Genomic DNA, 14215 nt, shown 5'->3' on the forward strand with positions numbered 1-14215 from the left:
AATCCCGTTTTTCCGTACCTTATCCTTGGAGTTGAGCACCACGGCCTGGGAATGCGGCACCCTCACCACGTGTCCCAAATCCCATTTCCCATCCCAAATCCCATTCCCAAATCCTATTTCCCATCCCAAATCCCATTTTCCTGTTCCCAAATCCCATTTTCCTGTCCCCAAATCCTGTTTTCCTGTCCCCAAATCCCGTTTTCCTGTTCCCAAATCCCGTTTTTCCGTACCTTATCCTTGGAGTTGAGCACCACGGCCTGGGAATGGGGCACCCTCACCACGTGGTGCTGGAAGGCGGCACCGCCACCATTCCCAAATCCCAAATCCCAAATCCAATTCCCAAATCCCATTCCCACCATTCCCAAATCCCATTTCCCATCTCGAATCCTGTTTTCCTGTTCCCAAATCCCATTTCCCATTCCCAAATCCCGTTTTTCCGTACCTTATCCTTGGAGTTGAGCACCACGGCCTGGGAATGCGGCACCCTCACCACGTGGTGCTGGAAGGCGGCCGTGGGCAGCCAGGCGCGCGCCGGGAGTTTGTGGTTGAGCAGGGACAGCTCCGAGATGAGGCGTTGAGTTTTCTGCTCCTTGGTGGGGAGCGTGGCCAGGCGCTTCCCGATGGCCATCAGGGATTTGATGAATTCCCGCTCCGGAGCCAGCCGGGCCGGCTGGGAAAGGGATTCCATGGAAAAAAGGTGGGAAAATGGGAGGGAAGTGGAGCTGATGTCAGTGGTTTAATGGGAGAAAATTCAGGAATCTTCCCTGATTCCTGTTCTTCCCTTTTCCTGCTTTTCCCTCCTCCCTTTTCCGGCTTTTCCCTCTTCCCTTTTCCTTCTCTTCCCTCTTCCCTTTTCCTTCTCTTCCCATTCCAGGGTCAGCCGGGCCGGCTGGGAAAGGGATTCCATGGAAAAAAGGTGGGAAAATGGGAGGGAAGTGGAGGTGATGTCAAGAGTGGGAGAAAATTCAGGAATCTTCCCTCACTTCTGTCCTTCCCTTATTCCTGTCCTTCCCTAATTGCTGTCCTTCCCTCATTCCTGCTCATCCCTCATTTCTGTTTTTCCCTTTTCCCTCTTCCCTTTTTCCTTCTCTTCCCATTCCAGGCTCAGCCAGGCTGGATGGGAAAGGGATCCCATGGAAAAAAGGTGGGAAAACGGGAGGGAAGTGGAGGTGATGTCAGTGGGTTTCAGTGGGAGAAAATTCAGGAATCTTCCCTGATTCCTGTCCTTCCCTAATTCCTGATCTTCCCTTTTCCCTCTTCCCTTTTCCTGCTTTTCCCTCCTCCCTTTTCCGGCTTTTCCCTCCTCCCTTTTCCTCCTCTTCCCATTCCAAGGTTCAGCTGGACTGGATGGGAAAGGGATTCCATGGAAAAAAGGTGGGAAAACGGGAGGGAAGTGGAGGTGATGTCAAGAGTGGGAGAAAATTCAGGAATCTTCCCTAATTCCTGTCCTTCCCTAATTCCTGATCTTCCCTTTTCCTGATCTTCCCTTTTCCGGCTTTTCCCTCTTCCCTTTTTCCTTCTCTTCCCATTCCAGGCTCAGCCGGGCCAGCTGGGAAAGGGATTCCATGGAAAAAAGGTGGGAAAACGGGAAGGAAGTGGAGGTGATGTCAATAGTGGGAGAAAATTCAGGAATCTTCCCTGATTCCTGTTCTTCCCTTTTCCTGCTTTTCCCTCCTCCCTTTTCCTGCTTTTCCCTATTCCCTTTTCCTCCTCTTCCCATTCCAGGGTCAGCCGGGCCGGCTGGGAAAGGGATTCCATGGAAAAAAGGTGGGAAAACGGGAGGGAAGTGGAGGTGATGTCAGTGGTTTATTGGGAGCAAATTCCTGCTCTTCCCACTTTTCCCACTTTTCCCTCTTCCCACTTTTCCCTTTTCCCTTCTCTTCCCTTCCCCTCCCTCTTCCCAGATCCCGGAAATTTGGGATCCCCACCCATCCCCCAGCGGTTTTTCCTCCCCCCCAGAATTCCAGAGCCGACGTTCCCAGCAGGATCTCACTGGATTCCTGAGATCTGGGATTATTCCCATTCCCAGGATTTGGGAGGATCTGGATCTCATGGATTTGGGAGGATCCTCACTCCCATCCCTCTGGATCCCCCTCCAGATTCCCGGGATTTGGAGCACCCAGATCCCTGGATTTGGGAGGATCCTCTCTCCCATCCCTCTGGATCCCTCTCCAGATTCCCGGGATTTGGGATAACCCAGATTCCCAGGATTTGGGATAACCCAGATTCCCAGGATTTGGGATAACCCAGATCCCGGGATTTGGGAGGATCCTCTCTCCCATCCCTCTGGATCCCCCTCCAGATTCCCAGGATTTGGGATAACCCAGATCCCTGGATTTGGGATGATCCTCATTCCCATCCCTCTGGATCCCAGCCCTCCAGATTCCCGGGATTTGGGATAACCCAGATTCCCAGGATTTGGGATAACCCAGATCCCTGGATTTGGGATAACCCAGATTCCCAGGATTTGGGATAACCCAGATCCCTGGATTTTTGGGATGATCCTCACTCCCATCCCTCTGGATCCCCCTCCAGATTCCCAGGATTTGGGATAACCCAGATCCCTGGATTTGGGAGGATCCTCTTTCCCACCCCTCTGGATCCCAGCTCTCCAGATTCCCGGGATTTGGAGCACCCAGATCCCTGGATTTGGGATAACCCAGATCCCTGGATTTGGGATGATCCTCATTCCCATCCCTCTGGATCCCCCTCCAGATTCCCGGGATTTGGGATAACCCAGATTCCCAGGATTTGGGATAACCCAGATTCCCAGGATTTGGAGCACCCAGATTCCCAGGATTTGGGATAACCCGGAATCCCCGGGATCGATTCCCGAGGCGTCCCAATCCAACAATCCCACCGGGATTCGGGATTTCCCTTTGGATGCAGCAGCCCCTCCCTCCCCCTCATCCATCCCAAATTCCCGCTCCACATTCCCAAACCTCGGGAACAGCCGAGGGCTGATTTTTCGGGATCATGCTGGAAGAGGCGCATGCAGAAAGCCACGAAAAAAAAAAACCGGGAATATCGCACAAAGGATCGGGAAAAATCAGGGAAAAGAAGGATCGGGATGGGCATTCCCAGCCGGGAATCCGTTGGATTTCTGCTCCATGTCCAAAAATTCCCTCAGGAATTCCGGGATAACGCTCGGCTTCCCTGCCCCCAGCCGGAGAAATATTCCAGAGGTTCCCGATCGCGGCCGGATCCCAAAAATTCCAGCGGCTCTGCGTGGGTTGAATCCCATTCCTGCAAAAACTGGGATGCTTCCCGGATTTTCCGGCGGAATTCCGGTGGTTCTGAGCTTTGTGATCCTCCCATCCAGGTTTTCCGTGGATTTTGTCCCCTTGGAATACCAGGAAAAGCTTTTCCCGGCGGAATATCCCAAGGAATTTGGGAATCTGGGATGGATCCCGGGATCCCTCTGGATCAGCCCCGCCCCAATCCGGGGGAATTTTGGATTCCCAGCTTTTCCAGGATCTTCTCCCAACCTCAGGAATATTCCAGTGGTGCCAGGATCCGTCCGGAGCCTCTGGAATTCCGGGATTTCCAGTGGGAAAACTTGGGAATCTTGGATCTTCCAGCCAGAGGCGCTGGGAAATTCCATCTCATTCCAGAGGGAAAATTCCAGAGGGAATCTTCCTCCTCATCCCAATCCAGAGGGAAATTCCAGAGGGAATCTTCCTCTTCATCCCAATCCAAAGGGAAATTCCAGGGGGAAAATTCCTCTTCATCCCAATCCTGAGGGAAATTCCAGAGGGAAAATTCCTCTTCATCCCAATCCAAAGGGAAATTCCAGGGGGAAATTGGATTGGGAATTCATCCAAAGGGAAATTCCAGAGGGAAAATTCCAGAGGGGATCTTCCTCTTCATCCCAATCCAAAGGGAAATTCCAGAGGGAAAATTCCTCTTCATCCCAATCCAAAGGGAAATTCCAGAGGGAAAATTCCTCTTCATCCCAATCCAAAGGGAAATTCCAGGGGGAAAATTCCTCTTCATCCCAATCCAAAGGGAAATTCCAGGGGGAAAATTCCTCTTCATCCCAATCCAAAGGGAAATTCCAGAGGGAAAATTCCTCTTCATCCCAATCCAAAGGGAAATTCCAGGGGGAAAATTCCTCTTCATCCAATTGCCGAGGGAAATTCCAGGGGGAATCTTCCTCTTCATCCCAATCCTGAGGGAAATTTCATCCCATTCCAAAGGGAATTTTCCTCTTCATCCCATTCCAAAGGGAAATTCCAGAGGGAATTTTCCTCTTCGTTTTCCAGGTGGGAATCTCCTCTTCATCCCATCCCATCCCAATCCAAAGGGAAATTCCAGCGGGAATTCCCGAGGATCCTTCCCACACCAGGACTTCCCATTATTCCTGCAGAACATTCCATAGGGAATGAAGGAATTATCCCAGTTTTCCGTTGATTCCCGAAAAAAATTCCCGGAGAGGAGTGGAGTTGGCTGGGCTGGGAGGAGCAGGAATGGGTGGAAATCAAGGAATTCCTGGAATTTTGGGTGGGAATTTGGGGCTTGGAGCTCATCCCGTTATCCCTAAAAAGCAGCGGGATTTGGGATGAGCCGGAAATTTGGGATCGAATCCCAACAAAATTCCCAAATCCGGGCGTGGGAACCATCCCTGGGAATCGCCAGCGGGATCAGAGCCGGGCTGGAATCCAGGAATTCCCGGAAAAAATCATGGAATTCTTCCCTCCTGTGCTGGAGGAAATCATGGACGACGCATTCCCACCGGGAATCCCGGCGGGAAAAGAGGAGGGAAAGATTCCAAAAAAAAACTGGGAAAAGGGCTCATTCTGGAGAGAAAAATCAGGGAAAAACGCCAGGATTCGATTGGAATTTTCATGGAAAAAAAAAAAAAAGAAGGAATTAATGAAATCAAGGAATGATTGGTTGGGAAAAAAAAAATCATGGAAAAAAAAAGGAAAAAAAAAGCAAATTAATCCCATCCGGCCGAGAATTTTGGGAGCCGAATTCCAAGGGAAAACAGCATTTCCTCTTCCACCTGCACGGGAAAAACGGGAATTTCCTCATTCCCAGATGGGAAAAATGGGATTTTTTTTCCTTGATTTTATCCAGGGGGAATGAATTTTCCTGGAATTTTCCTGTAATTCCCATTCCGAGGTTTTTGGGTTGGTTTTTTTTTGGGGAATATTTAGGGAATGCTGGGAAATTCCAGAGGGGTTGGAAATGGAGGAAATGCTGCGGCAGGAAAAGAGGGAACCTCCGGAAAAATGGGATCGGAACTTACGGGAGCCAGGGATTTATCCAGGCTTTCCGTACTCGAGGAGAATTCCTGGGAAAAGCAGGAAAAAAAGGGGGGATTTGGGGCAGTTTTTTTGGGAATTTTTTTTTTTTTTCCATAGGGAAGAGAGGAAGGAAAAAGGGAAAAGGGGGAGAAAAAGCAAAGTTTAGCTCCGGGTTCACTTCCAGCAATTCCCAAGTTTTTTTTATTTTGGTCCCATCCCCTTGGAATTCCTGCGGATTTTTCCCGGATTTTTTGGGATGGGGTCAAAGCGGAGCAGAATTCCCAGGATTTTCCCGGTTTTCCTCCTCTCCGGGATTCATTATCCCAGCCCAGAAGGACCAGGATGGATCCAGCTCCGAATTCCTTGGATTTCTGACCTGTTCCATCACCAAATCCAGGTTTTTCCTCCTTCCCTGGATTCCAGTTTATCCCTAATTTCAGCATTCCCACGGAAACGATCCCGAAAATTCCCAGAATCCCAATTTTTTTGGGGCCATTTGAATCCCGGAGGAATTCCTGATTTCTCCCAAGGATTTTCCTGTGATTGTCCAAGCTCTATCCCAAGGGATTCCCATCCCAAATATCCCGAAATTCCAGCGCTTGGACTCCATCATTCCACGATTTCCTTCCTGAAAGGGATCCAGTGGAGCTTCCTCATGTGAAAACCGGGAATTCTGGGGCCAAAATTCCCAAAAATTCCCATAAAAAACGGGACAACCAGGTTGGGACCCCAGCTGGAGGGAAAATTGATGGGAAATGATCCCAAATTTTGAGTTTTGGGATCATTTCCCGTCGATTTTCCCAGCTTTTTCCACGGAATTCCCGGATTCCGGAGAGAAAAAAACACCCAACGCTTCCAAGAATTCCGGGATTTTTTGAGGGATATTTGGGACCCAGGGCTGGAGTCTCCCCGGTTTTGTGCTTTCCCAGTTTTTTCTGGATCGTTTCCAGGAGTTTCCTCATCCATAATTTATGGAAAAGCTCCGGTTTCCGCCTCCTCCTTTTCCATATTAAAAATTCATCCCGGAGGGAACGGCCCCGGATTTTTCCGGGGTGTTTTGATCCCGAATCCAGCCTGGAAAATTCCTTCCCAATCCTTCCTTCCATCCTCATCCCAAATTCCCAGAGTTTGAAACAATCCCTGGCTCCTTCCAAGGATTCCCAGCAGAATTCCCAGCAGGATCAAACCTTGGATTCCTGATCCATTTCCCAGGAATTCCTGGGAATTCCCAACCATTCCCAACCATTCCCAGTCATTCCCAACCATTCCCAGTCATTCCCAACCATTCCCAGTCATTCCCAACCATTCCCAGTCATTCCCAACCATTCCCAGCCATTCCCAACCATTCCCAGTCATTCCCAGTCATTCCCAACCATTCCCAACCATTCCCAGTCATTCCCAGTCATTCCCAGCCATTCCCAGTCATTCCCAATCATTCCCAACCATTCCCAGTCATTCCCAGTCATTCCCAACCATTCCCAGTCATTCCCAGTCATTCCCAGTCATTCCCAACCATTCCCAGCCATTCCCAACCATTCCCAGTCATTCCCAGTCATTCCCAGTCATTCCCAGTCATTCCCAGCCATTCCCAGTCATTCCCAGTCATTCCCAACCATTCCCAGTCATTCCCAGTCATTCCCAGCCATTCCCAGTCATTCCCAGTCATTCCCAACCATTCCCAGTCATTCCCAGCCATTCCCAACCATTCCCAGTCATTCCCAGTCATTCCCAATCATTCCCAACCATTCCCAACCATTCCCAGCCATTCCCAGTCATTCCCAGTTGTTCCCAGTCATTCCCAGCCCTTCCCAGCCATTCCCAACCATTCCCAGCCCTTCCCAGTCATTCCCAACCATTCCCAGTCATTCCCAACCATTCCCAGTCATTCCCAACCATTCCCAGTCATTCCCAGTCATTCCCAGCCATTCCCAACCATTCCCAGTCATTCCCAGTCATTCCCAGTCATTCTCAGTCATTCCCAACCATTCCCAGTCATTCCCAGCCATTCCCAGTCATTCCCAACCATTCCCAGCCATTCCCAGTCATTCCCAGTCATTCCCAGTCATTCCCAGTCATTCCCAGTCATTCCCAGTTATTCCCAACCATTCCCAGTCATTCCCAGTCATTCCCAGTCATTCCCAGTCATTCCCAATCGTTCCCAACCATTCCCAGTCATTCCCAGTCATTCCCAGCCATTCCCAACCATTCCCAGTCATTCCCAGTCATTCCCAGCCATTCCCAACCGTTCCCAACCATTCCCAGCCATTCCCAGTCATTCCCAATTGTTCCCAACCATTCCCAGTCATTCCCAATCATTCCCAGTCATTCCCAGTCATTCCCAGTCATTCCCAACCATTCCCAGTCATTCCCAGTCATTCCCAGCCATTCCCAACCGTTCCCAACCATTCCCAGCCATTCCCAGTCATTCCCAATTGTTCCCAACCATTCCCAGTCATTCCCAATCATTCCCAGTCATTCCCAGTCATTCCCAGTCATTCCCAACCATTCCCAGTCATTCCCAACCATTCCCAGCCATTCCCAGTCATTCCCAACCATTCCCAACCATTCCCAGTCATTCCCAGCCATTCCCAGTCATTCCCAGTCATTCCCAGTTTCCCTGGGGTGGATTCCACCCTCCGGAGGTTTCATTTTTCCCAGATTTGGGAAGAGCCGGATTTTCCCGCTCGCAATTCCCGGCTCATCCCGAGATTCCCAGCAGGCCGGGATCGGCCTTGGAACAGAATCCCAATCCCAGGAGATCTCTGGGATCAATCCCAGGGCACAACCCCAACCCCAATCCCAAAAACCCCAATCCCAGGAGATCTCTGGGATCAATCCCAAGGCACAATCCCAACCCCAATCCAAAAACCCCAATCCCAGAAGATCTCTGGGATCAATCCCAAGTCCCTGGAGATCCCTTTCCCAGCAGGATGAGCCTTGGAGCAGAATCCCAATCCCAGAAGATCTCTGGGATCAATCCCAAGGCACAATCCCAATCCCAATCCCAAAAACGCCAATCCCAGAAGATCTCTGGGATCAACCCCAAGGCACAAAATCCCAGTCCCAGAAGATCTCTGGGATCAATCCCAAGGCACAATCCCAATCCCAGAAGATCTCTGGGACGACTCCCAAGTCCCTGGAGCAGAATCCCAACCCCACACCCGCTTTTCCCACAGAATTCCCAGAGGAACACCCCAACCTTTACCTCCTCCTCGCTCTCCACCTTGGGATCACTGGCTGAGCCTTGGAGCACAATCCCAATCCCAAAAATCCCAATCCCAGAAGATCTCTGGGATCAATCCCAAGGCACAACCACAACTCTGGAGGAGCTCTGGGATGAATCCCAAGTCCTTGGAGCAGAATCCCAACCCCACACTCTCCTTTTCCCACAGAATTCCCAGAGGAACACCCCAACCTTTACCTCCTCCTCGCTCTCCACCTTGGGATCACTGGCTGAGCCTTGGAGCACAACCCCAATCCCAGAAGATCTCTGGGATCAATCCCAAGGCACAATCCCAATCCCAATCCCAAAAACCCCAATCCCAGAAGATCTCTGGGATGAATCCCAAGGCACAATCCCAGGATTTTCCCTGAGCCTTGGAGCACAATCCCAACCCCACACCCGCTTTTCCCACAGAATTCCCAGAGGAACACCCCAACCTTTACCTCCTCCTCGCTCTCCACCTTGGGATTGCTGGCCGTGCGCTTCAGGTTGCTGCTGAGGCTGATGGACACGGTGGCGTCCGACTTGGACCTCTGATGAGTCCTTTTGGAAGGCGACAGCCCCGTCTCGGCTCCGGGAGCGCCGCCTCCCACCTCCCTCCTCCTCCCCGCCGGCTTCAGCTCGTCGGAAAGGATGAGCCGGCGCAGTTTGGTTCCTCGGGAATGGCGCTGGGTGGAGATGTGCATATCCGAGGAGTAGGCGCCGAGGAGGAGCGCGCAGCGCAGCGAGAAGTCGATGCTCTGGCGGCAGCGGTGGACGATGTAGGGCTTGATGGCGTCGCCCACGTCCTCGTCCATGTGGATGTACATGTTGAGAAGCTGCGGGAGGTAAAAATCCACCTCTTCGTCGCGGAAGCAGAACAGGCGGTTCCCGATGTACGCCTGCACGCCGGGCTCCTTGGAGTTGTACAGGTAGGAGATGGCCATGGAGATGTCGAAGAGTTTGGATTCGAAGAGGCGGAGGAGCCAGGATTGCTTGGCTTGGTGCTGGCGGCGCCGCGCCGTCCTGGCGGCGCCGGAGCTTTCCTCCTCTTCCTCGCGGATGCGCGAGCCCGGCGGATCGTCCAGGCAGCGGATCTGGCAGCTGGCTCCGTTGGGGAGGGGGGAGTCGGGAGAGGATCCGTGGAGCTGCTTGACCTTCTCCAGGACCTCCTCGCAGGCCTTCTTGGCCACCTCGGCGTCGATGAGGGCCAGCTCGCCCACGCCCTCCGTGATGACGCTGAGGGAGGAGGAGGAGGAGGAGGAGCCGCCCCCGGAGCCGCTCCCTTGGGAATTGACCGGATCCGGGGGGCTGCTCCCGGCCGGAGAGTCGCCCATGGTGGAGCAGGGGCGGCGCGGCTCAGAGCTGGAAAAATGGAGGGAAAATCGGGATCAATTGGGGAAAAATTGGGAAAAAAATTGGGGAAAAACTGAGAAAAAAACTGGGAAAAATTGGGGAAAATTGGGGTGAAATTTGGGAAAAATTGGGGTGAAATTTCGGAAAAGTTGGGGTGAAATTTGGGAAAAATTGGGGTGAAAATAGGGAAAAATTTGGATTAAATTGGGGAAAAATTTGGATTAAATTGAGGGAAATTTTGGGTTAAATTGGGAAAAAATTGGGGTGAAATTTGGAAGAAAATGAGGTGAAATTGAGAAAAATTGGGATGAAATTGGGGAAAAGTTTGGGTTAAATTGGGGAAAAATTTTGGTTAAATTGGGGAAAAGTTTGGATTAAATTGGGGAAAAATTTGGACTAAACTGGGGAAAAGTTTGGATTAAATCGGGGAAAAGTGGATTAAATTGAGGGAAATTTGGGTTAAATTGGGGAAAAATTTGGATTAAATTGGGGAAAAGTTTGGATTAAATTGGGGAAAGTTTGGATTAAATTTGGGAAAAATTTGGATTAAACTGGGGAAAAGTTTGGATTAAATTGGGGAAAAGTTTGGATTAAATTAGGGAAAAGTTTGGATTAAATTGGGGAAAAATTTGGATTAAATTGAGGGAAATTTGGGTTAAATTGGGGAAAAGTTTGGATTAAATTGAGGGAAAGTTTGGATTAAATTGGGGAAAAATTTGGATTAAACTGGGGAAAAGTTTGGATTAAACTGGGGAAAAGTTTGGATTAAATTGGGGAAAAGTTTGGATTAAATTGAGGGAAAGTTTGGATTAAATTGGGGAAAAGTTTGGATTAAATTGGGGAAAAGTTTGGATTAAATTGGGGCAAAGTTTGGATTAAACTGGGGAAAAATTTGGATTAAATTGAGGGAAAATTGGGTTAAATTGGGGAAAAATTTGGATTAAATTGGGAAAAATTTGGATTAAATTGGGGAAAAGTTTGGATTAAATAGGGGGAAAATTTGGATTAAATTGAGGGAAATTTCGGGTTAAATTGGGAAAAATTTGGATTAAATTGGGGAAAAATCTGGATTAAATTGAGGGAAATTTTGTGTTAAATTGGGAAAAAAATTGGGTGAAATTTGGAAGACATTGAGGTGAAACTGAAAAAAATTGGGGTGAAAATTGGGATGAAATTGGGATGAAATTAAGAAAAAACTGGGATGAAATTGGAGAAAAATTTGGATTAAATTGGGGAAAAACTGGTTTGAAATTGGGCAAAAATTGGGATGAAATTGAGCAAAAATTGGGATGAAATTGGGAAACAACATCAGGATGAAATTTGGGCAAAAATTGGGATGAAATTTGGGCAAAAATTGGGATGAAATTGGGGAAAAAATTGGGATCGGGGATAGGATTCAAGAGGAGCAGAGGAGGGGGTGGGACAGCTCCAAACTGGGGGAAATTGGGAAAAAATTTGGGATTAGGGATGGGATTCATGGGGAGAAACCCAGGATACACCTGAAGGGAAGATGATGCCAATTTTTCCCTGTTAATTCAGGATTTTTCCCAATTAATTTCATTTTTTTTTCATATTAATTTAAGGATTTGTTTTATCCCTTTTATTTTTCCAACTCCCAAAGAAAAGAGGGAAAAATCCTCAGGAATTCTCCCTAAATATTCCAAGTGATCCAAACCAAGGTCACCTCCCAGATATCACTTTTCCTTTTTTTTTTCCCCTCTTTTTTTCCCCACTTCTTTTCCATCAAGTCCCAAATGCCCAAATCCTGATCAAAGTCTGAGAGTTTTGCTCCATTTCTGCCATTCCTGGCGCTCCAAATCCCACATTCCAGAAATTTTTGTGCCTCTTAGATCCCAAAAACCCCGTGAGAACTGGGGAAAAAAAATCCATTTTTCAACGAATCCCCCCCAAAAAAATGGGGGTGGAAATTCAGGATTCCACACTTCCCCACAATTCCCATCCCTGTTTTTCCACATATCCCAAATTTTCCTCTTCTGTCCCAATCCCAAATCCAAGGCTCCAGGCTAAAAAAATTCCCTCTTTTCCCAAAGTTTTTGCCTCATCCCAAAAAAACACATCCAAAGATTTTCCCTCTTCCCATAAAACCCAGAAAATTCATCCTGGAATTCCCTTCTCCCATGGATCACATTCCATATAGAAATTCCCACTTTTTGATGTTTTCCAAGTTAATTTTTTTGGTTTTTTTTTTTTTCCCAAAAAGTTGGGAAATAAACTGGGAAAAGGAAGGGGGAAAAAAAAGCAGGAAAAAAAGCAGGAATCCACATTTCCAGCTTGGATCCTGGGCTGATCCAAGCATGGACCCTGAACTGTGAGATCATAAATTATCCAGGAAATCTGGAGCAGGGATCACCCAGGAATTCCAGGAAGAGAAATCACCCAGGAATTCCAGAAATTATCCAGGAATTTCAGGAGCAGAAATCTCCCAGGAATTCCAGGAGCAGGGCTCCTAAAACCCTAAAATCCCACTCAGAATTCCAAGGAAGAAATCAGGAATTATTTTCAGCAGTAGATCCACGGAATCCACACCAGGAAGAGCTCCAAAACCTCAATAATTCCAGAGGAAAAAAAAAAAAAGATGGAAAATCCCTTTTTCCACTCAATTATTCCCTCCCGGATTATAGGGAAGCGGAGGGAATAAAAAGGCAGGGATTAAATGTAATTATTTCTCATTACTCAAACTTCCCACCAACTCCAGCCGAAGTTTTCCTGGGAAAACATTCCCGAGGGGTTGAGTGACCATCGCAAATCCAAATTTTACGTAATCCATGGAATTTTAGAAGGGATTTTGGGCAATTCCAAAGCTTCCAGAGGCACCAGATGGCCCCGGCAGCGGGGGCGGGGGGAAAGGTTGGCAAATCCTCAGGAGGAAAATAGGCTGGAAAAGGCTCTGGAAAAGGGGGAATTGCGCCACTTCCCCCGCGGGATTTGGGGATTTGGGGAGGAATTCCTTGGGAAAAGGAAGAGGAAAATTGGGATGAGGTACCTGGAGCGATCCCATCCCGCGAGGCTCCGAGGGGCGAGCCCGGCCCTGAGGGAGGCGCGGGCGGCTCATCCCGGGCACCGGCGGCTGCTGAGGGGAAAAACACCCCAAAATCAGCACAAAACACCCCCAAAACCAGCACAAAACCAGCACAAAACCAGCACAAAACCAGCACAAAAAATCACTGTAAAGTCACCGGAAAATCATCCCGAAATCGCCACCAAATACTCCGTGAGGGAAAGGAGAATTCCTGCCCAGCTCCTGCGCCACGAAGCGCTGGCGGGAGGAACCGGGAGCAGCAGGAGAAGGAAAAGGAGGAGAAGAAGGAGAAAGAGAAGGAGAAGAAGAAGAAGGAGAAGGAGGAGGAGGAGGAGGAAGCGAGGCCGGACACGGAGCGGCCGCGGCACCGCCGGGAGGACCGGGCTGAGGCGGGGAAAGGGGGGGGGCGCGATGGAGGAGGAGGCCGCGGAGAGGCCGGCGAGGCTGCGGCGGAGCCCTGCTCACCTCAGGGGAGCGGAGAAGATCGGGAGCCGCGGGGAGAGGAGCGGAGGGGTCGGAAAGGGGCCGGTGGAGCGGGGCCGGTGGAGCGGGGCCGGAGCGGAGCGGGGCCGGTGGAGCGGGGCCGCTCGGAGCCTCCCCAGGCCCGGCCCGGAGCCGCCTCACGGCGCTGAGGGGCGGCCACAGCGCCCCCTGGCGGGCCGGCGGCGCGGGAAAAGGGGGCGGGGTTTGCCACAGAGGGGGCGTGGCTTATGCCCTTATATGGATATGTGGGCGTGGTTTGTATGCTAATATAGCCAATGGGGCGTGGCTTGGTGCTGTGTGTGGTGGGCGTGGCTTTGTGCCGTTGGGGGCGTGGCCATTGCACCAGATTCGGAAGAGGGCGTGGTTTATGTCCTTATATGGTGTTGTGGGCGTGGTCTCGTTGTGCTTGGGGGCGGGGCGAGCCCCAGGCGCCTCCTTGGCTCCCGCGCTTGACGAAAATCGGCGATTTTGGAGGGAAAATCGGCGATTTTGGGGGAAAATCGGCGATTTTGGGGGAAAAATCGGCGATATTGGGGGGAAATCGGCGATTTTGGGGGGAAATCGGCGATTTTGGGGGGAAAATCGGCGATTTTTGGGGGAAAATCGCCTCGGCTGTCGCTGTCACCAAGCCGGGAGGGGTGGCATGGGTTGTCCTCCTCCTTGTCCGTGTCCCCTCCCAGTGCCAGTGTCCCCTCCCAGTGCCAATGTCCCCTCCCAGTGCCAATGTCCCTTCCCAATGCCAGTGTCCCCTCCCAGTGTCAATGTCCCCTCCCAGTGCCAATGTCCCTTCCCAGTGCCCCGTGTCCCCTCCCAGTGCCAGTGTCCCCTCCCAGTGCCAATGTCCCTTCCCAATGCCAGTGTCCCCTCCCAGTGACAATGTCC

General features: G+C 50.3%; 2 protein-coding genes across 6 annotated transcripts in view; both read right to left on the reverse strand.

The window, feature by feature from the left end:
- Positions 1–13511, reverse strand: part of PI4KB (phosphatidylinositol 4-kinase beta) — a 28325-nt gene extending 14814 nt beyond the window's left edge. The window contains exons 1-5 of the mRNA XM_058860255.1: positions 13316–13511; positions 12815–12901; positions 8919–9819; positions 5255–5299; positions 443–670 (exon numbers count right to left, since the gene is read on the reverse strand). Of these exons, the coding sequence (XP_058716238.1) occupies positions 443–670; positions 5255–5299; positions 8919–9791 (1146 nt within the window). The 5' untranslated portion in view covers positions 9792–9819; positions 12815–12901; positions 13316–13511. The remainder of the gene's footprint in view (positions 1–442; positions 671–5254; positions 5300–8918; positions 9820–12814; positions 12902–13315) is intronic.
- Positions 669–2914, reverse strand: LOC131590308 (uncharacterized). 5 transcript variants are annotated; one of them, XM_058860253.1, is made up of 3 exons: positions 2120–2914; positions 1837–2042; positions 669–800 (listed from the first exon to the last, which is right to left on the reverse strand). In XM_058860253.1, the coding sequence occupies exons 1-3, from the start codon at positions 2912–2914 to the stop codon at positions 752–754; spliced, it is 1050 nt and encodes a 349-aa protein (XP_058716236.1). In that variant the 3' UTR covers positions 669–751. The 5 variants fall into 5 exon arrangements, with proteins under 5 accessions (XP_058716236.1, XP_058716234.1, XP_058716233.1 ...); XM_058860251.1 differs by lacking the exon at positions 669–800 and adding an exon at positions 944–1012 and having other exon boundaries at positions 1837–2914; XM_058860250.1 differs by lacking the exon at positions 669–800 and adding an exon at positions 1454–1674 and having other exon boundaries at positions 1837–2914.
- Positions 13512–14215: the final 704 nt, after the last annotated feature.

This window comes from Poecile atricapillus, chromosome 33 (genome assembly GCF_030490865.1).
Source record: "Poecile atricapillus isolate bPoeAtr1 chromosome 33, bPoeAtr1.hap1, whole genome shotgun sequence".
Lineage (NCBI taxonomy): Eukaryota > Metazoa > Chordata > Aves > Passeriformes > Paridae > Poecile > Poecile atricapillus.